At 50.2% G+C, this 23,366-nt stretch overlaps 1 protein-coding gene across 2 annotated transcripts in view; it reads right to left on the bottom strand.

Moving 5' to 3' along the window:
* Positions 1 to 11,630: 11,630 nt before the first annotated feature.
* Positions 11,631 to 23,366, bottom strand: part of PRMT8 (protein arginine methyltransferase 8) — a 95,458-nt gene continuing 83,722 nt past the window's right edge. The window contains exons 8-10 of one of the 2 annotated variants that reach the window (XM_003942191.3): positions 21,916 to 22,066; positions 13,591 to 13,712; positions 11,631 to 12,505 (exon numbers count right to left, since the gene is read on the bottom strand). In XM_003942191.3, coding sequence (XP_003942240.1) covers positions 12,422 to 12,505; positions 13,591 to 13,712; positions 21,916 to 22,066 — 357 coding nt within the window. In that variant the 3' untranslated portion in view covers positions 11,631 to 12,421. The remainder of the gene's footprint in view (positions 12,506 to 13,590; positions 13,713 to 21,915; positions 22,067 to 23,366) is intronic. The other variant, XM_010330036.3, reaches the window with a different exon arrangement.

Genomic DNA, 23,366 nt, shown 5'->3' with positions numbered 1-23,366 from the left:
TCACAACATCTTCCCACTCAGTGCTGGGGAGGTTCACTGCACTGAGAGCCCTACAACTCCAGTAACATATCTGTGAGAGTTTCACAGCCTCCATGGCATCAGGGTTCCTAGTCTGTCCCCACATCACAAAGGATGGATATTCACTGGGAACCCATCTGGGGCTCTGATCTAACCCAGTCCTCTCCTGCTGTAAATGAAGCCACATCCCCCTAATCCCTGAGCATCACTCCTTTGAGACTTGATAAGTGGCCCCTCCTATCCTTCATCTCCTAGCAGGTGGCCAGCTGCCTGGCCAGCACTGCAGGCACTGGAATCAGGAGAGCAGCTCCCCAGACATGGCAGTACGGCCCTGACCCGGCTGCACTGTGTCCCAGCCCACATGAGCCCGGCTGAGGGGCTAGCTTGGGTTCTTAACCTTGGACGTAGGTTCGAATCACCTGCAGGGCTTTATTTTTGGTAGTTTATTTTATTTTATTTTTTTTTTTTTGAGACGGAGTTTCGCTCTTGTTACCCAGGCTGGAGTGCAATGGCGCGGTCTCGGCTCACCGCAACCTCCGCCTCCTGGGCTCAGGCAATTCTCCTGCCTCAGCCTCCTGAGTAGCTGGGATTACAGGCACGCGCCACCATGCCCAGCTAGTTTTTTGTATTTTTAGTAGAGACGGGGTTTCACCATGTTGACCAGGATGGTCTCGATCTCTCGACCTCGTGATCCACCCGCCTCGGCCTCCCAAAGTGCTGGGATTACAGGCTTGAGCCACCGCGCCCGGCCAAGTAGTTTATTTTATTTTACTTGTTTATAAATAGGTCAGATGCAGTGGCTCACACTTGTAATTCCCAGCCCAGGGAATTACAAGTGTGATCCACCCACCAGGCCAGGTGGGAGGATCACTTGAGGCCAGGAGTTCAAGGATGCAGAGAGCTATGATTGCACCACTACACTCCAGCCTGGGTGACAGGTGAGATCCTGTCCCTAAAAATAATAATATCAACTCTTGCCCCCACCCCCAACTGCTGCTGGAAATTCTGATTTAATTAGAAGCTGGAAGACCTTTATTTTTCAGTTGTTTAACCTTACTATTATGAGCAACAACAGTCATTGAACGCAAGAATAGAAAGTGAAAAATCCCACAAGGTTGTGAGCATTTCTTGACCTTAGATCTGCTCTTTGATGTCTCTTCCTGTTTGACCACACTGCCTGCACTCTGAATTTAAGAGAACGTTGATGACTTGCTTAGGCAGGTCATTAGTAAAGCAGAGGTCCTAACAAGGTGTTGAGGACTCCTAGGGTCAGTGCTGATCATCTACACCCAGGAAGGAGGTGGGCTCAGGGGTTACGCTGACTCATCCTGTGTCCGTGGGTGTACAGCGTGCACACACGCGCCCACACACACACAGATGAAACCATGCACACTACCCATTCTGAGTTCATCCCTTACTCTCTCCTCTTTAGTCCTACTGTTAATGGCTTGAAATACTTACCACCCAAGTTTGAATATGTGCTGAGGTGCCAGGCAATACCCTATGCCCTAAGAACATGAAAATAAAGAAATTCAGGAGCTCCTAGATGCTGAAGGATCTGTATCAGCAGACAGGTAGAAAACAGTGAGAGAGTGGTGAGGCGGAATACAGCATGAACATCCCTAATTGGAAAATCCATAATCCTCCAGAATCTGAAAGGTTCTGAATGCTGGCATGATGCCGGAGGGTGAAATTCCACACCTGACCTCATGTGATGAGCCACAGTCAAAACTGTGTTTCATGCACAAAATTGTACAACTGTATAAAATCGCTTTCAGGCTATGTGTGCAAGGTGTATAGGAAACATAAGTGAATTTTGTTTGTAGACTCAGCTCCCATCCCCAAGATATCTCATTATGTGTGTGCAAATATTCCAAAATGGAAAAAAAGAAATCCAAAATCTAAAACACTTCCCGTCTCAAGCATTTTAGATCAGGGATATTCACCCCGTGATGGACATTGAGAATTGAGTGGGACTCAGTTGCCTCCAGGTGGGGATGGGGGGGGGGGGACTCCTAGTTCCAACCAAGGGGTTCACAATTGGTGGGAGGAAATAACAGAAGGAAATCAGGGAAGCGGGAGAGTGAAAGCGATGGGGCCCAGGCGTGTATGGCCAGGACAGCGCATAGGATGAAGACCCGGGGGGTGGGAGACAGAGCTGGGTCTCTGAGAGTGAAGGGGAGACAGGAGACCAGAGCCAGACAGCCTCCCCTGGGCAAGCAGGAGTTTCAGTATCAGCCTGGAGTTCACAAGGAGCCACCAAGGGTATGGGTGGTTTAAACGCGGCAGCAACAGGAGCGGATTTGCAGTTGTGCCTGAAGAAAGAGGAGTGGAAGGATGACGGGTCAGGATGGAAGGCAGGAGGCACTTCGGGCATCACCCTTGGGCCAGCTTCCTCAGGCCGGCACAGAGTAGTGGGTGTGGCCAGGATGCGTGAGGATGGAGGTAAAGCAAGAAACTGCATAAGCAACAATCTCAGCTCTAATGCGTTACACGTTTGTCTACCAGCCCCGTCATACCTTTTTTTTTTTTTTTTTTTTTTGAGACAGAGTCTCACTCCTTAGCCAGGTGCCAGGCTGGAATGCAGTGGCGTGATCTCGGCTCACTGCAACCTCCGCCTCCCGGGTTCAAGCAATTCTCCTGCCTCAGCCTCCCGAGTAGCTGGGACTACAGGTGCGTGCCACCACACCCAGCTAATTTGTGTATTTTTAGTAGAGACGGGGTTTCACCATGTTGGCCAAGATGGTCTTGATCTCTTGACCTCGTGATCTGCCCACCTCGGCCTCCCAAAGTGCTGGGATCACAGGCGTGAGCCACTGCGCCCAGCCCGGTCATATCTTTAACCTCAGTCTTCCCACAGTCCAGCGTGCTTTCAGGCTACCCGATTGTACTTCCCCCATTCCACGCTTCAAGTCACTAAATCTCACTCAGTTTTTAAAACTTAAATCTAAACAGCCTCAGATTTCTGAAAAGGGGATTTCTCAGGATGAAGTGAGGGCGTGGGGATTACACACTACAAGCTTCAAGTCAAATTAAATTTTTGGATTATTCATTACTTGAAATTCTCCAGGCCGTAGTGTTCGCCATGAATGTGAATATTCAAAGCCTGCTGTGGCTTGTGGACTGAGAGGGAATAACACAAAAAGCTACGTGTGTACAGCCCTGTAGAGTTCACAAGTCACTTCTGCAGCATGTCCTGTAGAAACAGACCCCGGGAGACTGAGGACCTCCCAGGGCAAGATTGGGGGTCCAGGGGCAGGGCTTATCTGGCCCCAGGACCCCTGGATTCAGGGCCATAGTCACTGTGTGTAGACCTGGTACAAGGTTTGCCTTCTCAACTGGCCACCGTTCTCCAGGCCTCTCTTGATCCTGGACACCTCCCGGCTCTGCTCCCGACTCCGCTCCCGACTCCTGTCCCCTCCTGGAGCCCCCAGAAGCCACAGTCCCAGAGCTCCGCTCAATAGAAACACTTTGCGGAGAAACACCTAAAAGAAAATCTTATCAGAGATAATCAATAGGCAACATTAGCACAGATAAATTAACTCCCCATATGGATGGGAGCCACATGGTCCTGGCCAGATGCCAGCCAGCATCCTTAATCCCATTTGCTCTCAGTTATTAAAATGGTTTTCCAGGAGACGGCCCATCTCTACAGAGTCGCCCACTAATGAACTGTAGTCAAGTGCCCGAAAAACCTCACACCTTGGTGATTCAACCACCCAGTCCTCTAGCTACTCATTGGCAGGGCCTCCATGGTGTCTTTCTGCAGCCCTGCCAGGAACCTCTTTTCCTCCTTGAGCCTTTACTTTTCATTCCTAACCCCAATCTCCACCAAAAATCAGCCCCATTCTACTCTCCTCCACTACCAAGTTGGGGGCGGGATCTTCTTAGAAAGCTCGGAGCCCACGGTCACAAAATAAGAGCTGTAGAATCACAAAAATCTCAGTTTCTTGAAGCTGGGTGGGGACCAGAAGATAATTCTAGGCTAATACCTTCATCCCATAAGTGATAACACCGAGGCCCAGGGCAGGGAGTGAATAGCCCAAGGTGACAGAGGAGGTTCGGAGGTCAGGAGCAGCAGGCAGACTGATGACTGCCACAGGCATCATGACATCAAGTCAGCATTTGCTCATTTAGCAAGTGTTTGTTAAGGACCTGAGATGGGCTGGGGACTTGTACTTGACACTGACATGCAGCGTGAGTGGGAAGCAGAGCCTAAAGTCAAGAGACCACGGTCCAGTGGGGAGACAGACAGTCACAAAAACAGGTGCCGAAAATGCAGCATGGCAAGCATGGGGTGCAGATGCTGGGCTCTGCACACCTCCAGAGAGCACACAGCAGCCAGGTTGTGAGGCTCAGAAGGGCCAGTGTGCCCAAGTCCTGGAGGTGTGCAAAGCCCAGCATAATTCTAGGAGGAGCAGTTATTCTACGCATTGCTCATCACATACCTGGCACACTTCTCATTTGCCTCTTACCACAATGACACAGGGTAGATAATGGGATTACCACCAGTTTGTAGGAAAGGAAACTGAGGCAGAGAGAGGCTGAATGACTTGCTCAAGGTTACACAGCGAAAAGTGGGAGAATCAGGTTTGAATATGCTCCCCCGGCTCCAGGGCCCACACTCCTAACCACTGCCCGGTGCTTATTCTGATCTCAGCTCATTCTGGGTCCTCAGTCCAGGACACTGCGGGAAACCTCCTGCCGACTGGACAGCTCCACACTCTGCAACAGGCAGCTGCAGGCCTTGAGTCACATTTAATGCCCTCAGATGCGTCCTGGCACTGCTCTGACTTTCTAATCTATCTATATCTAATCTAAGCATGGCATTTCTAATCTAGGCATCTCTGCGGCCACCTTTGGAATTATTTCCAAGCAACGCAGGATCCTATGCCTTCTCTCTCTGGCCAAGTGAAGCCGGCACTCGGACCCACTGTGGAGAGAAACTCTACTTGGACCTGGTTCTCCCTCTGTCCCGAAGAGAGCCGGGAGTCATCTGCATGTTCTTGTCTGGAGCCCTCAGTTCTGAGAACAGAAAGAGCTACTGTTTCTAAGCAGCTGCCTGTGCCGCAAGCTGCATTACCATGGGATCTCACATGATCTCATTTAATTCTTCAGTGTCATTTGACACTTGCAACAACCCTGGGAGAAAAGTATTATTATCCTCCGCATCTAACAGGGAAAGAATTCACACAGAAGCAGACCATTCCAGTAACTCACTGCCAGTCTCAGCTACTCAAGGCGGGAGCCAGGCTCAACCCAGGCCTGTTTATCTCCATGGCTGGCTGGAGTTCAAGGCATCATCCAGGCCCATGAAAAACAGAGCTGCGTGTCTATGAAGCCTGTGCCTTTGGCTTGAAGTTCGATGCTCTATCCAACGGAGCTAACCAACCGTGGCTAAAAAGCAATTGTCATGATATCAGAAACCCATTACAACCCACAGAGCCTCTGAAAGATGCTTCAAGAATATGTTCTGTGAGTTGAAAGGGATGCCAAGCATTCTGCCCCCCCTGGAAACAGCTGCCCAGGGCTTGAAGCAGCAAGAACAATCCCAAATGCAGATCTAGCCTCGCACAGACCCTTCCAACTGCCTTCCCCCCCACCCCCCCAGACGATGACACACGCTGAGCCAGGAGGAGGCTGTCCTCGTGGAAAGAACAGCGTGACATGACACCAGGAAGGACAATGCAAATGATCTCAGAGTTGCACAAATTGGCCTGCTGCAGACTCCCTCTGGCTGAACGGGGCAATCCTAAAACAAAGCCATCTGTATTCAAGCCGCTGTCAACAGCAGCAACCAAAAGAAGCCGCAGTCCCCCTCCTTCATTCACGGTTTCTGGAGGTTCCGCCGGTTTTACAGGTGACTTGTTCTGTGGTTGATTTTCTGAAGTAGACAATGGGTTAAGCGTATCACCATTTTTCAAGGAAAACAACTGCCAAATTGAGCTCGTTAGATGGTGAGCATGTGTGGCATGCAAATCTTGTCCTGTCACTTTCCTGATTAAAATCCTTCAGTGTCTTCTCATTGCCTAAGGAAAAGGTGTCCTTGATGTGGTTTGCAAGGCCCTTGACCATGGAGCCCAGACTGTATCTCAGGCCCCCTTCTCTGGGCTCTCCCCTGCTCCTCTGTGGGCTCATCTTTTTCAGTTGAGCCAAACTCTCCAAACTCCTTCAGGCTGGGCCCCAGCACTTGCTGTTTTTGCTGGATCCCTCCTCCATCCCCTCTCCCATCCCCTCCCCTCCCTTCCCCTCCCCTCCTCTCCTTTCCCCTCCCTTCCCCTCCCCTCCCCTCCTCTCCTTTCCCCTCCCTTCCCCTCCCCTCCTCTCCCCTCCTTTCCTCTGCCCTCCCTTTCTCTCCTCTCCCCCCTTCCTCTCCCCTCCCTTTCTCTCCCCTCCCCTCCCTTCCTCTTCCCTCCCCTCACCTTCCCTCCCCTCCTCTCCCCTCCCCTTCTTTTCTCTCCCCTCCCCTCCCCTCCTTTCCCCTTCCCTCCCCTTCCCTCCTCTCCCCTCCCTTCCTCTCCCTTCCCATCCCCTCCCCTCCCCTCCTCTCCTCTCCCAGTTTTTCAAGGCTCTGTTTAAAGTCCTATCTTCAGGGAAGCTCTCTTGTTCTCAGGCTCTAAATAACAGTCTCGTACTCCCTCAGCCTCTGTTTCCTTTTCATAATATTTATCCCTCTTGTTTAGCGTCTGCTTCTCTAGCAGCCAGTAAATTCCAAGACAGCAGGCTGGCATCTCTTTTGTTCTGTGCTGTATTTCCGGCGCCTAGCAAGAAGTCTGCTACACAGGAGGCACCCGAGACATATGGAGAAAGTCAGGAGAGGCCACTCATGTAGCGCTCCTGGTTCCAACTGGGTCCAGAACCGGGGCCTTGTGCTGAAAAAGAAGTAGCACCTCAAGCTTCCTCTGCACGCCGCGCCCAGCGTGCAGGTAACAGGCACTGAGTGAGTGGACCTGCCTCCCGCCTCCACACAGCTCTTCCATATTCCGGGTGACACGCTATTCCCAGACCACAGAGCGGTGTGTGCAGCACACTATTTCCACGTCTCTAGGTTTTGCTCCTCTTTCCTGCACAGATATTGAGAAGGATCCCTACAGTTCTGTTTTTCTGGTGCCTTCTGACTCACAGTGCCATAGTGGTGCATGCCTCTGACATATTAATGGCAATTTCCGACAGTGGGGAGTTGACTGGTACTTTCCTGATAAGTGGAGCCAAACAAGTCTTAAGCATTGATGTGGCTGTTACTGCCAACAAGATTAGGTTCTCAGCCTAGTCCCCACCCCATTCCCCTTGCCGGTCCCCAGAATGTGCTTCCAAGCCACTAACTCCAGTCATCAAAGAGGACAAGTACTCCGAGGATACAAATTCAATATATTAATAATATAATATAATAATAATATATTTCAGTTAATAACTGAAACTAAATATGACTAAAGGAGTAATTCTCCCAGGAAAAGCAGCATGTGTCGAATTCCAAAGTAAAATAACACTTTGGATTGTCTTCTGCTCTTCTCCCTGGTATGCAAAGCAGGCACTAGGCTTAGCACGCTCGACGCTGTCTCAAGGTCACCAGCAAGTTCTTGTGATTAGAAATGGATGCAGAGGCGGCCAGAACGTGAGGCCCTGCTCAAGTGCCCCAGGCGGGTCTGTGGCTTCTCTACAGTGGAGGATCTTTTCATTCTCATGGAAAGACATATACCTATGGGTGCCATGGAAGGACATACGTGGTGCCAGTGAACCACAGCCTGCCAGGGGGCTGGGAGATGGGTTTTAAGATCTCCCCAAGCCACTTTTGAAGCTCTTGAAGAGCCAATGAACCAGAGTGCTGAAGCAGGCCACTTCGGCCCAGGGCTGTTGGAAAACTTTTCAAGTGTCACCTGAAGTGCTGCTCTAAACTCTGGGCCAGGCCCTGCAGCCCTGGAGCCTGGGCTGCTGCTGCCCTCACTCTGACTGCGGTGCCTGCTGACCTCTGGGCCTTCACAGACCCACGGGGCTCCACTCTGTCATCCAAACGTGCTTCTCAAGAACAGAATTGCGATCCAGAGCAGAATGGCGATTGAAGAAGCAGTTATTAGAAGAAGCAAGTTATTAAATTTGTGGTTTACATTTTCCAAACACATTTTATATTTATTTCATTTCATTCCAAGTTGCCTCCTTTTCAGCAGAAGAAGATACTGAGTCTCATAGTGACTTACGCGAGGTCACATTTTTAGTAAGCAGCAGTGCTGGGAGTTGACAAAACGCGTGTCATGCGGCAGAGTTGTGCGGCGGCTGATGGTTGCCTTTGGAAAAGGGGACAGCAGGGGCCTGGGTCTGGTGACCCGCTTGCTGGGGCCTTCTCTGCCCCGGTTTGCTCTGGCTGCTCTCTAGCCTTAGGTGTCAGCTAATGACTGGTACACTCCCTTTGGCACTTCTGTTGTGAGAAATGACCTACTGCCAGCTTTAAAAAGGGCCCTGGGCCTCCTGGAACACTGTTATTCTCTGAAAAGGACACGCTGCCCCTAACCCCCACCATGGAATTCACAGATAGCAGGAAATTCAAGCATGTTCTCTTTCTGTTTCTAGGGCTTAGTGACTGAGATAAGCCAGCAAGCAACACAGTTCCCCACCTTTTCTGACGGAGGTTAGGTTGCAGAGCTGGGCTAGGAACGGTGGCTGGCCATCAGGCTGAAATGCGTAGAGCTGGAGCTGGTTATAAGCAATGGCAGAGGGACCTTATTGCTTCAGAATTAGGCAAGAGTAGGCCCAGCCTAACTAGACACTAATGATCACTGAGTTCCAGGTGCCTGTGGCTCTGCTATGTTGCTGCTACCTAGTTCAGTGCCTGGAGCCTATTAAGTATCCAACAGTGGAATATGTTGTGCCTGAGCCTTTGCTGAATATGGACTAATTGCTTCCAATGGGATGGCGACATTGGAGGCTCCGGACCTGGAGCCCAGCACATCCACTGTGATCAGACACGTACTGAGGGGGCCACCTGTCCTCAGGAAGTCAGACTTAGATCGGAAGTCACCAGACAACAGGATCTGGATATAATATGCCACAGCCCAGGGGTCTAAAGAAATCTCGGTGCCCTGAGGTAGGGCTGTACTCAGAAACAACATATCCAAAGAGATGCTAGGCAGGACCCCAAGCAGGTAGCAGGGATCCAGGAAAATGTTTTTTCAGGAAGAGGGCTCCAAAAATTGGGCGGGGGCCCTCAGTGTGGTAGGAAGGGGGACTTGCAAGGGCAAGACGGAGTCTGCATACTATGCGAGCCCAAGGAGATCAAGGCAGGGCACACGGCGGGTGATCGGAGCTGCCACTAGACCAGGGACAGCCTGCAGGCCAGGTGAACACGGTACAGAGACGGGCTGAGATGTCTGGCTTAATTTCATGCCGCTACTGAGGTCTGGAGTGAGGTAGAACCTATGGGTGGGATTGCAGGTATGACATCAAGGGGAGAGGAAGGCCTCAGAGATGGGTCCAGGGAGGGCTTGGCTAAGGCCTCATTTCTGGCCATAGAGTTTACAGAGGCTTGTGTCTGTCTAGGGCAGATGGCCTCCATGGGGTGGTTTTTATGAAACCGAAAAAAAAAAAAACATGTTGGCATCTCCCAAGGAACACAAATAGAAGAGGCTGGAGCCTGCAGGTCCTGGGTGCGGGGACAGGAGCTCACGGGTACCTTCCATGGGAGTTAAGCAAGTGCTGGGTCAGCTGCCACTCTGTTACCAGACACCTGCACCCCACTCTCTTCCGGCAGGTCCCTGCCCTTGGAGTTTGTGGTTTTAGGAGGGGAGAGAAATTGTGCTTTTGGTGGACTTCAGAACAAGCACAGAGTGGCCTCTGTACAGACAAGCCCAGATGCAATCACTAAAGAGGCACCACGTTTTGGGAGAAGTGCGTTGGCAGTGGAAGGGCAAAGTTCCCCAGAGTGGGAGAAGAGTGACAGGCCAGAAAGTTTCTAAAGGGTTTTGTACAGTCTCAAAAAGGAAAAAGAGGCGAAGAGTCGAGGAAAAAACATGTTTCTTCGATGAAGTCATCTTTATAGCTTCTCTATTGTCTGTCGTCTGAGATCTCATCCCATGCACTGACTTCCATTCAGAGCCTGTTCGAAGCAGAGATTGCTTATTTTCCACTGAATTGGAGGGAAATGAAATTCCCACTGGAGCATCCCCCTGAGCAGGTGGGAGGGCGCTGCTGTGGAATTGATCCCTTATGCACTGCAGGCTTCCCTTCTGCAGCCCAGGGGCAGGGAGGGCTGATGGTGGGGCAGCCCAAGGGCTATCCCACTCCAGAAGGCTAAAGAAGGGGATGGCTGTGGGGTAGGCCCCTGGGATGACCCTCTTCTCCTCTGATAGCCAAAGAGGCCCAAAAGGTTGCTAAGCCTTTTCTCACCCTGGTCCTCCCCCAGCCTCCTGCCCCAGCGGCATCCCCAGGTCCTGGGGTGTCAGGGATGCCTGCAGGCCCCAAATGCTTGGAGCTCCCAGAAGGGCTAGCATCTTGATCGCTCCACTGGGCTCCTGGCAATGTGGGATTTTGCTGCTTGACCATGGGTGGGATCCTACACCAGGTTGGATGGGCTCCCTGCCCAAGGCTAGACCAGTTCATTAGGCAGAATCCAGGGGACCCTGACTCTCACCGCAATGGAAACCCACTCCTGGGCTCTGCTCGAATACCTCCTAAGGGAGCCCCCACTCCCATGTCCTCCTTCAACCTCCTCTCTCCTCTAACACACTTACTTCTGTCTCCTCTTGTTCCTCTATTTCTTGCCAGATACGTGTACACAAAAACCATGAAATAATTTTCACTGTGTTTGCCTCTAGATACAAAGAGAGTCTTAGCCTCTAGGCCTGAAGCTTGGAAGACTCAGTGCAGGGCAGGGGAGGGCACGTTAAACTGGAACTCGAGATCTGGGCCCAGCTCACCTCAGTTATCAAATGGCTGGAGTAAGGCCTCTGCGTGTAACTTCCAAGGCTTCATGGAATTGGCAAGTCCATGGACCTCAGAAGGTTATAGAAGTGCAGAGGCCACTGCTATTGGATTCAGTTATCATTATCCAGCACACCCGACCCGTGCAAAGCCAGGCCCGCGGTCTCCCCTGCATCTTCCCCATTCCTGGGTCCCATCAGCTTCACCCATCATTTCTAAATGGCCTCCTCTTCCTTCCTGCCCCTGGAATGTCTCTTCCCAGGGAGGTGACATCGATGAGAATCATGGTCTTGGAAGCTAAAGAATAACTCAAGACCAAACCAAGTCAAAACATTCCACCATGCCCTGAAAAGTACACTGTATTTCTGTCCTTCACAGATTCCACTGATACCACGGCTGGACCAAGGCTAATGGGTCTATCCTGACAGGTCTCCAAGCTATGCACGGCCTTCCATCCTGGCACACTCTTGGTTAGCTCCCGTCCCCCACCCCAGCTCCGTGACCTTCTTCTCACCCTCTAAGGCAGGACCCCTGAGAGTTCATGGGAGATAAGCTCTTAGACCAGCCCTGACTTCCCTGCTGGGGAGCAAATGTGAACCCACGTAAGTGCTGCTGCGCTTGAGTCTCCACTCCATGATGGCCTCTCCTCTGGCTTCCCCCAGCCCTCCTACTTCAGAGCACCAGGAAACCAGCCATCCCACCACTTCGTTCTCATGTGTGTTTATTGAGCGCCCACGGAGTCTGTGGTACTATGCTCAGGGTTCAGAGCCACAGTCCAGTCAAAAGGAGACCAGAGCTAGTACAGAGAATGTTTCATAGCTGCTTAACATCTGGTAAAGGGTGGGGAAGGGGCGAACTAATCACAAAACAAATTCCTATTCGAAAGCAACAGAATCTCCTCTGAGAGTAATATATATTCTAGGCACACGCGCACGCACACACGCACACGCCCCTCTGAGTGAACACCTAAGTATACCCACTTGGTTGTATATGCATGCATATACAGGTATTTGTGGGTAAATATGGACTATGCTGCTCACACTCACACGTGCACGCACACACACACCACCGCACACACAGATAATCTGGCTTATGCTATCAAAGATGCTATGTCTCCAGGTTCTAGTGGAAGCAATCTGTCCTAGACACCCGCAGCATGCAAAACTCAGAAGACCCGGAGAGTCACAGTTAAGGAGGAGACAGGGAGACGCGAATACGTTTCCACCCTCGGGGCCCAGCCACAGCTCGCGAGGTCGCTCTTTGCTGGCAACGCAAAGCCTTCATGAAGGGCTCCCAGGGCAGAGCGGAGGAGCTGGAGGCCTTCTGTCCAGTGGCGGAGCCCACAGGAGCCCTGGGGAGTTCACCAATCTTCAAGGCAGAGTTGAAAACTCTGGTTTTCAAGTGTGTAGTCCTGCAAACGGTATTCTTTGGGACGGCACGGCAGATCGAGGCGAGAGTTCCTTTGCTCGTTGCTCTCTGCAGCTTCCCACGTATGCTAACGCATTTTGTAGTCATTAGATACGGATGTTTCACACAGCTGTCCCTTAAAATCCAAGTCTACTGTGAAATCGAGGTCTCGCTGCAAGGCAAAGAGAGAGCGAAGGGTCAGGCAGCCATCTGGGTACGAAGCCACAGCCCCACTCCCTGGCACCGCCTGCTCCTGGCACCACAGGGATGGGTGGCACCAGTGTCTTAAGGCTTTCTGGCTAAAGGGTTCCCCTGAAGAGCGTGCAGGAATCCGTTCTGCTGCCTCCTTGTCGTCGCCGGAAGTTCTTCCATTTCTCGCTAAATCCTTCCGGCTTTAATTTTTTTTTTTTTTTTTTTTTTTTTTCGAGACGGAGTTTCGCGCTTGTTACCCAGGCTGGAGTGCAATGGCGCGATCTCGGCTCACCGCAACCTCCGCCTCCTGGGTTCAGGCAATTCTCCTGCCTCAGCCTCCTGAGTAGCTGGGATTACAGGCACGCACCACCATGCCCAGCTAATTTTTTGTATTTTTAGTAGAGACGGGGTTTCACCATGTTGACCAGAATGGTCTGGATCTCTCGACCTCATGATCCACCCGCCTCGGCCTCCCAAAGTGCTGGGATTACAGGCTTGAGCCACCGCGCCTGGCCCCGGCTTTAATTTAAAAAGTTCCCTCTGAGTTCGCCCTGGGAGTAAAGCGATTGGGGTAGTTGAGTGTTCTGTAAGGTGACCCTCAGAGCATTCTGCAGACCCCTTTAGCACACATGCCCACAGCCGGGACTGCTAAGAAAGAGCCAGCCGGTCTCCCTGCCACCAAGCCAGTGGAAGAAATGCGTGCCAAATATCCTGCAGGCCACCAGGAGCTTGTCTCCTGGCCCAGCTCATGCTAAATGACGGAGGACCGATTGATTTGAAAGCCCCTCACAGGAAGAGTTAGAAGCTGTCTTCCAAGCTGAGACAGTCCAGAATCGGACCCAGGGAAAACTTCTACTTGCTGAGTTTTGAGAGGTCAAGCCTGAGTCCCTCAGTTAGGCCTAGTCACGTCCACATGTGGCTACTGACTGCCTCCCTCTTACTGAGGGACTGTGCAGGAGACACTTAAGAACCCCAGTAACTGGGTCCTAGCAAGCCCGCTCCGTGGGTCCCTTCTCCCCTGTGTCTCTGCTCCCCCTCTGTGACACAGGTGGCCTTGGCACTTACCACATTTTTGGCATTTGGCTTCATGGATATGGTCCCGTAGATTTCCTCCCCCCTCCGGACAGTGAGGTAATCTTCCAAGTAGAAGACAGTCTGCTTCCAGTGGGTGTAGGGAGCGTCAGGGGCTGAGGGTGAAAGAACAGGGGAGGTGGGAAGAAAGAGTCAGGGAAGATGTCTCCAAAGGGCTGAGGTTGGGACCCTGCACAGAAGTTGCTGGGCTTCCCTGGCGACTCACGGAAACCACCCGCCCCAGCATCTTGTTGGGTCAGGGGCATAGCCCTTGTAGCCTGGCTCTGCACCCCTACCAGAACTCCCACTCAGCCCAGTGGCCTCTCCTCCCCTCAGTGCTGATGGCTGATCTTAGCTGGGGATCAACAGACAACCTGATACTACAAGTTCACACCAAGGGATGGATGATGAACGCCCTGTCACCAACTAAACGCATCAATGTAAATGCATCTGAAAATACTGCTGTTTTTAATCAGTTCAACAGAGGGAAGATCTTCAGACAGTGTGGGGAAGAGATTTGTAGAGTAGGCCCCCCATCCCTCCTTGAATGACATCATTCATGCAAACACCACAGCTAAGCCAGTTTCCCCAGATCCACTGATAAGGCAGGTACTTGCTCCTCAATCTTACAAACAGCTTTCCCTGATGGGCACACGTAGTGGCTCACAGCTGTAATCCCAGCTACTCAGGAGGCCGAGGCAGGAGGACTGCTTGAGCCCAGAAGTTCAAGACCAGCCTCGGCAACATAATGAGAAAACTCGCCAAATGTGGGAGCACACATCTGTGGTCCCAGCTACTCGGGAGGCTGAGGCAGGAGGATCAATTGAGCCTGAGAATTCAAGGTTGCAGTGAGCTATGACTATACCACTGCACTCCAGCCTGGGCATCAGAGTGAGACTCTTGTCCCCGCTCCCCCCCCCAAAAAAAATGATTTCATTGCCTGATTCTCTGTGCAGGGGGAACTATACCTAGCACCTTGACTCAGGCCTGCTGTAGGGTTTCAGGTGTGTCTTCCTAACTGAATCAGAAAGAAATGAGCACAGCCCTAACACTGGCCCACAGCTCACACATCCTGCATGACTCAAAGCCACAGTAACACTTGCACCTCCCCTGTATTCGCCACTGAGTCTCTTCCCTTCCCTCTCAGCACAGGACACATTCTCCAGCTAAATGTGACGGGTCCTGCCTCATAGGCCATGGTCCTTGCCAGCAGTGGTCTCTGAAACTCTCCCCCTCCCTCCTCTCCAGCCTCTCTCTTCCTCATCCTTCCTCTGGGAAGCCTTGCCTGACACCTTGATTGAGGGCTCCCATGGCACCCTGAGCTTCTGTTATTGCAGTGTCTGCCACACAAGATAAATGCCTTCCCTCCACCCCTACTTGTCTGCATCCTCCATGGACTGCAAGCTCCATGAGGGCAGGGACCGGGCAAGCCTTGCTTCTTTAGTGCCTGCCTTGGTGCTTGGTAGATCTACAAGTATGGAATAAATGAATAATGATAAGAACCTGAAGAGCAAGCGTCTGTGATGCTTCAACGTACTCATACGTGTCTAATTACACTGGGGGCCTTTGGAATCTACAGATTGTACACAAACCAGTTTTATTATAGGAAGTTCCTTTTTGTTTGGGCTGTTGCATTCCTCTACCAGGATTTCCTCTTTTTTTTTTTTTTTTTTTGAACCAATCATAAAAATGAGAAGACTTGGGGATGAGATAAGAGTCTTCAAAACACTTCAAGAGCTGTCACATGGAAAGACTTACATGTGGCCTTATGACTTTGGGGGCAGAACAAAGGCAGAGCTAGGAATCATTAGAAGGCAGACTTTTAATTAACCAAGAAGAATTAGAGCTGTCCCACAATCATATGAGCCACCTGAGGTCCACCCTGGCAGGTGTGCACACAGCACCGACTGGGGCTTTATCATGCACTGACTCAGACCAGGTGACCTCTAAGATCTTTCAAAACCCCAAAGTCTATTTTAACGGTACTGAAGAGTCTGTCCTTCTCTGCCCTTCGCAACGAACCAGCTTGATCAAATGTCAGTGGTTTGGAGAGAGGCTCAAGCAGCCCTCTATGCGTGCGTTTGGGAAATCGATGCAAACTTGAGGTCATGGGAAGCAAGCGCAGCCTGCACATTTGGAAGGGAAGGAGGATCATGAACGTTGAGTCTGCGCCTTTCAGACCCTGCCTGGGTTCCCAAACACATCCAGCCTTCTGGCTGCCAGGGCACGCTGCTGTCTGCAGACAAAGTCCACCTGCTCCCAACAACCTTCTCTGCCAACTACCTCTAAATAGTCAAAAGATAGTGCCTGGTTTTGTGTGGAGACTGTCAGTGTATGACTGACAGCTCTCTCGCCCCCACTTCCACCTACACCAGCTCAGACAGGTGTCTCTCTCCTGTTCCTAAAGGCCTTCAGGCAAGGGAATTCAAATAGCCTCCTTCTGTCACCTAATCCGATGCCTTATGAGACCCCCAGAGACTTCCTGGCCCAGAATTGCCAGCCATCGGTCTGCGGTAGTCCCCAAAACATGCCAGCTTTGAGTTGGAGGAAGATGATTTTTTTTCCTTGATGTCAACATCAAAGGGTTAAGAACATCCATTTCCCAATTCTACTTCTCCATCAAAGTGTCTAGGAGAAACTTAGTAAAAGTCAATGTTTTGATTCTATTCCAAGAGATTTGAAGTCAGTAATTCTGGGAGCCGTGGAAGGGCAGGCAATGTAGACACACAGCCATGGCTGAGTCGCTGGGCATCTCCTGATCTCTTTTGAGAGGGTAAAGTGGGAAAGACGTTTAATTAGGTGATGGTAGGCCCAGTGTCCAGTCTCCGCTTCACCACTGACTTGTTCTGTGACCAGGGGCTCCTTTTCTACATCTGCAGAATATGGGTCACAATATTTATCTCCTGAGGTATTGTGAGGATGAAATGAGATGAGGAGGGGAAAGCATCATATACTAAGGGTGACCAAAACTCCTGTTCTGCCCAGGACAGATCCAGTTTGCACCTGTTTTCCTGGCGTAATAATTACCAGCTCTCCCCTGCACCTGCAGACATGTCCTTAATGGAAAGGTAAGTTACATGGCCACCCTACCTGAAACATATTAGGCCCATGTTAGGGACTTCCTAGGCCATTGTATCAGGCAATTCTTTGGTCATTACAGTGTATATGATTTTATTTGTCTATCAACTATGGCTCTGGTCTGCAAAGGTGTGCCGCCTTGCTAGTGGTAGAGAATGTCCTGGAAAATATCCAGAACGTCACTGGGTACAAGCGTGAGCACTCAACAAAAGGTTATGGACAACATCTAGAGTTCTTGTCAGGGAGCAAGGCTTTCCCTTCCCCTGCCCCACCCTATCTGGAAAAACTAGGGCTTGCACACAGGCTTGCTTCTTCTGGGGCTCCTGCCCTTCCACCCACTACCTGGTTTTCCTGGATTACACAGTAGCCCCAGGGGCCCCAGTTCCCACTTCTACCCCCACCCCACTGAGGATGTATTGAGGAGGGGCTGCCACGCCCAGTGGCTGCCACAGCATGGAACCCTGGGTGTCTGTGCCTATTTGCAACAGCTTCTGCCTGGAGCTGCAGGGACGTCAGAGCCATTAGAAGGGATCATTTTTCAGGCTGTGCGGTAAGGGATGTGTTTCTCAACTGCTGGGTTGAGACAGAAAACTCAGTTGGGGGTTAATAAGGAGGGGTCACACACAGCAGGCTACACTTCGCATCAAGTCCAAAAAACAGCTGAGACCAAGAATACCTTGTTTAGGCACACGCATCCATGTGATAAAACTTTTCAGAAATAGCAAGGGGATGCGGATCACAAAATTCAGGGTAATGTTGGTCTAGAGGTGATACAGGAGGTGGGATGGGGTGAAGCGTCCAGGAAGATGCAGGGGTGTTGGTGGCATTTCAGTCATTGAGTCAGGGCATGGCTCGAATTAGTAAGTGCAAGCAAATTAATGCAAATATGCATTCATTTACTTACACTTAATTATAATCATATTACAGTTATTACCATTGTCTTTCTAGTTAATATTTATATTTAAATGAACAATTTATATTTATTTCTAACATTAACTAATGTAGTACCTTCTAATAGTAATACTAATAAATTTGTTTATTTACTAGTATTTATTGATTGATTTTATTAGATTTATTATTTTATTATAGTTACTATTTACATTCTAATTAATAGAAATTAATTTATATTCTAGTTACTGAGTTACATGGTGAGTTCACAGATATTCATTATATTAACATAATATTTATGTTATTAACATAATTATTAACATAACATTAATCATTAATTAAATTAATAATTAAATAAACCAATGATTAATTAAATTTAATTAAGTATTTTGATTAATGACATAATTATTAACATGATAATTAACATATATTAATATATAAGTTAGCAAAAAGTGAACCATACATGGTCTAATAATGACATACGTCATGAGCCAAGAATTAGGATTCATCTAAGTCTGTGGATCTGAGATCCATAAAAACAGAAAGGGTGACTCTGTCAGTTGTCAGAGTATACACGGTCTGAGTATACCCCACTGCTAACCCACATGAACTGGGAAAGAAGTTTGCTACCTGCTAGCCCCACGCTGACATACGAAGGTGGCTGAGAAAGCAACTCAACAAATTATTCCCCCAGCCCTCATGCTCGCCGTATGGGCATGTGCCAAGAAAAGGGATTTAAGTCAGCCAGAAAGCAGAGTCTTCGTGAGACCTGAGGGTATGCCTGAGTGAGGAGACGGAATAGCCTTTCCAGAAGAAAGTCAACACTGGTCAAATTCTCAGCCTTCTGGTTCAGGGCAGTCTTGCACAGAGGCAGTGGTCCTCAATGCAATCAGTTGAAGGTCTTGTTAACATACAGACTGTTGGTCCCCACCCCCAGAGTTTCTGATTCAGTAGGTCCAAGGTGAGGTCCAATAATTTGCAATTCTAACAATGTCCCAGGTGATACTGATGTTACCCGTCCAGGGACCACACTTTGAAAACCACTTCTTTAAAGAAGTTTTGCATAGCAAACTGGAGACTGGGACCTCCAAATGCCTTTCAGAACCTAGGTTTGTGGAATTCTGTGCAAAACGGAGGAGGTATAACACTATAATTGCAAAAAGACAGAGGAGCAGGCTCACAGCTGGGTTTAGATCCATGATCTTTGAACCACGTGGGATTGCGGTGGGGGTGTGACCAAAGACTAGGGAGGAAAGTCACTGGGTTAGAGCCTTCAGCACTCAAGGCAAATCCTACCATCTTTCAGGTAGCCCAGAGCTGATGTCTTGATTGTGGATGTGAGCTTAACCCAGGCTCCTCCACATGGGGCCATGAAGAATGTCATCCCTGCCACCACAGAGCCAGGGAGCCAACTCTAGACAGGGTCCAGAAGGCTGTCTGCTTGACCTTGGGGACTGGAAATATTATTAGATCATCTCAAGGAAAATAAAACCCTGGCTGAGAGCTGCAGGGCTGGAGCCTGGGCTTTGGAAACTTAGAATTTTTTTTTTCCAGAGTATCCTTGTCCACTGATTTTCTCATCACCTACAGCAGGGCAGGCCCTGGATTAATCATTCTGGGGATGGAGTAGGCAGAACCAGCTCCTGTGACGACTTCATCTCCAGCTTCCAATCACGGCCACTGTCCCCAAGAAGACTCCTCCCCAGCTCCCTCACTACCCCACTCTCACTATTGCTAGGCACAGTCTTCCCAATCCTTCAAGATCAAAGCAAAACCTGCCTCCCCTGTCCTGGCTGCTCCTGCCCACTGGGAGGAACTGCACTGGCCCTGTGAGGAGGGCAGCAGCTGACAATCACCCAGGGCAGGAAAGCACCAGCACTGCCTGGCTGACAGAGACCAGAAGAATCCCTCTCAGTACTCAGGAGGCACTGGGTCTGGGAGAAGCCTTTCTTTGAAGAGATTTGTTTCTTGCCCTCTCTTTCCATAGGTAAAAGAGAATCATTGAGACCAGCCTGGGCAATGAAGGAAGACCCCATCTCTACAAAATGTTAAAAATTAGCCAGGCCTGGTGACATGTGCCTGTAGTCCCAGCTACATGGGTGGCTGAGGCAAGAGGATTGCTTGAGCCTAGGAGGTCAAGGCTGCAGCAAGCTATGATTGCACCACTGCACTCCAGCCTGGGAGACAGAGTGAGACCTTGTCTCTGAGAAAAAAAAAAAAAAAAAAAAAAAGCATCATTGTCATCATGGCTTCTGGAAGCAAAGAATCATGTCCTCGACTTCTGGTAGAACTCACCTCCCCACTCCCCGTACTAGACACACAATTATTTACCTACTCACCCCCTGATGCCATGCTCCCAATTCCCAAGAAGACTCAATAGGAACACATTCCCGAGGGCAGGGGTCCTATCATCCTACGCTTCTTCAACAGCGATTTGTTTAGAAGTGTGCTTTAGAAGCCAGGAATGCAGAGATCACTGAGATGTAATTCCCTACTCATGCAGGAGACAGACGGTTGCAAGACAGAGCGAGAAAGCTGAATACATAATGGCATGGCCTGTGTGGCTGTTTAAAAAAAGAAACTAGGTATCTCTGTGAGGCTATGAGGGTATCACCAAGATAAGCTTGTTAAAGAAAGAAAAGGTAGCCGCGGGCAGTGTGGAGGGTAGGATCAAGCTAAGTTTTTTTTTAAAAGGTGCAGTTTTGACATTGTACTATGCTTACATAAGACCCCCTCAGTGGGGCAGCAGGGAAAAGGTTCACGCAACTCGGTGTACTATTTTTACAACTTCCTATGAGTCTACAATTATTTCAAAATAAAAAGCCAAAAACAGAGGTGTCTGTGGATATGTATGTGCTTGTGTACCCCCTGAAATTTGGGAGAATGATACAAGAGAAGTCATTAATAACAGTATTTACCTCGGAAGAGTGGGGGTGGAATGGGTTGGGGGTTCGAATGTTTTGTTTGACTCTTTATACCCCTTTGTCCTGGTTTCTTCCTGTGTATCACTTGAAATATCACCATGACAGGCACATGCATGGGATGTTAGGGAGCCCTGAGGACACCGAACCTTCACCCAAAGGGAAGGCAGGGATCAGGTAACCCCTGAGCTGAGACAGAAAACCAGGTGAAGAGATGGGGCAGGGGTGGTATTACCACCTGAATTGGGCGACCCTCCCTCCCTCAAATTCATGTTGAAGTCCTAATCCCCAGTACCTGAGAATGTAACCGTAACTGGAGAAAAGGGCTTTGAAAGAGGTGATTAATTTCATCCAACCTGACTGCTGTGCTTAGAAGAGGCAATTAGGACGCGCGTAGGGCCACCAAGGGCTCATGAGCACAGAGGAAAGACCATGTGAGGACATAGCGACAAGGTGGCCATCTACAAGGCAAGAGGAGCTCCTCACCAGAAAGCCACCCTGCCAACACCTCGCCCTTGGACTTCCAGCCTCCAGAACTGCATGTGTGGTTTAGCCCCCAAGCCAGGGTACTTTGTTATGGCCACCCTCGCAGACTGATGCAGGAGGAGAGAGGATGATGAGAGCCTCTGACAAAGGCCCTTCTTGCCTCCAGGGCACACCAGAAAGGGCGAGGGCTGGTGTGTGCAGAAGCCACGGCACAGAGAACAAAGAGGCCTCACTGAGTTTAGAAGTCAGCAAGGAGCTCGGCGTAGCTGGGCCATCCGTGGGGTAGCAGCGATGGGACCCAGCTCGGCCAAGGATGGTGGTGAGGAATGAGCCTGGAGAGTGGGCCAGGCCCAGGCCATGGGATCCCCATTTGCCAGGTTAATCTACTGCAGACAGTGAGGCACCTCGGAAGCAGGGCTGGGATTTGGGAGTGGAGTGATCCTGGGGGAACACCATCAGCGATTTAATGAAGGATAGGTTGGTGTGAAAGTAAGGGAGAAGGGAAGGGGACCAGTGTGCAGGCTGCTGTGAGACAGGCTGTGTCCTGCACAGAGGCAGGGCAGTGCAGACAGGGCTTATTCAACTCCAACCATAATCCCCCTACCCCCCTCGCAAACACACACACACAGAAGGTGCTCAGAAAATGCTACTGAACAAATATGCATTTGAAGGGTCTCAGGCCCCTCCATGAGCCCTACCTCCTGCCTCGCCCTCGTCCAACACACTCTCAACTTGGGCTGTAACAACCACGGCATTATTTAGCTTCCCCTTGGACAGCATACATGTAGGCATGCATGGTTCCTCCATGGATGGGGAGGGCTGATGAGTGTCGTCCAGCTAACACCCAGCCCCTTCTCCCCAAGTCAAGGCCAGCCCTGGTCACCCCACAAAGACTTGGAAGAGCATGGGAGAGGGAGGAGGCTCTGGGAAGCAGTAAACAGCTCACCTGTGGAAAACCCCATTTTCTTGTGGCACTTGGTAAATTCAATATTAAAATAGGTGACCAGGGCGTGGACGTAGTCATTGCGCTGTATCTGCAGGCAGAATGCAGATGTGAACGATAGCTCTTCCGTCTTCACTGTGTAAATGTCCACCTCCTGCAGCCCAGAGAAGAGAGAATGCCGGGAACTTATTGCCCCCACCAGGTCTGGGTTCTGGTCAGCAGCCTTGTTCTATGACGGACTGTGGTCTGCTGGCTCTCTAAGGGATATCATTATTCTTGAGGTGATTTCCCAGGCTCCCCACCACCCTCCAATCACCTCCTCCATCCTTTCAAGGGTGGGGTATACTCAAGCAATGGTGCATATGGATTGGAATCAAAACCTGAGGGGAGCAGAATTCCAAAGGTAAATCTGCTGGGATTTGGGGCTGTAGGGGGATGATGGGGAAGGGAGAGAGCAGGAGGGTTAATCAGATAATACGTCCCTTCACCTGTCAGCAGCCTTGAGTGGTCCACCCAGGCATTGCTTCATCCATCGCTCTTAAAATGTGGTCCCTGAAAGATCAGCATCAAGAGTACCTGGGGGAAAATTCTGAGGGGAGCTGGCCTGCTGCATCAAAATAGCAATCTGTGTTTTATCAAGCCCTCCAGTGATGTGGATGCACCAGACCACTCCTTCCCCAATTTTTTGATACTCAGGTTCCCAGCAATAGGAGGCATCAAGGATGACATTAGGAGTAAGGACCTGGGCCCACAAAGTCACAGACTGAGCTTAGGAAAGTTCTGCTGGCCATTTATAACAAAGCTGGACTGTTTTCAAAAATAAATAAAAGGGGGAAATAAGAAGTGAGAATTTTCAGTTCTGGCTGGGGAATGTGGAACATGAAGAACTAATAACGCTAACAATTTCAACTGGAAAGTGGCTGCAAATCAATCTTGCATGGGGAGCAGCTGGCATTGAAAGAGGTCCGCACTGTGCTGTTCTTTTGTATGTGAAGAATCCTGGCCTGCTGCTTGCTGGCCCTGGGAAGCAGGGCGAACCTACCAGAGCCCAAGAGGCATCCTGACAGATTCTAGTGAGGCCCAGGGAAGAACTTCCCATTGGTCAGGTTTGCATGGCAAGGATCTCTGTCCTGAAAACTCTGTGAGAACCAGAAGGCCATCTGTGTGCCTGGATGGTTCCACAGGGACCTCCTGAGAACCAGAAGACGGAACTGTTAGGAGGAATTAGGAGAGGGGCTGGAGGGTAGGAAAACAAGACCAGCAAAGCAATGAAGTGACACTGTAGAAATGGCTTTTGCCTCAATGTATTTCTAGGATAAATAAAGGAAAAACAGATGCAAAGTGGCTTGCGCCCTTCAAAGAGAAGTCCTGACTCCACTGAAGTGGAGGGAAGAAAAAGTGGTCGAGGGAACCAATCAGATCAGAGTCCCGCTGCGATCTGTGCTGTGCGGCCA

The sequence above is a fragment of the Saimiri boliviensis genome, chromosome 7 (assembly GCF_048565385.1).
Source record: "Saimiri boliviensis isolate mSaiBol1 chromosome 7, mSaiBol1.pri, whole genome shotgun sequence".
Lineage (NCBI taxonomy): Eukaryota > Metazoa > Chordata > Mammalia > Primates > Cebidae > Saimiri > Saimiri boliviensis.
This window is presented reverse-complemented; position numbering and strand designations above follow the sequence as displayed.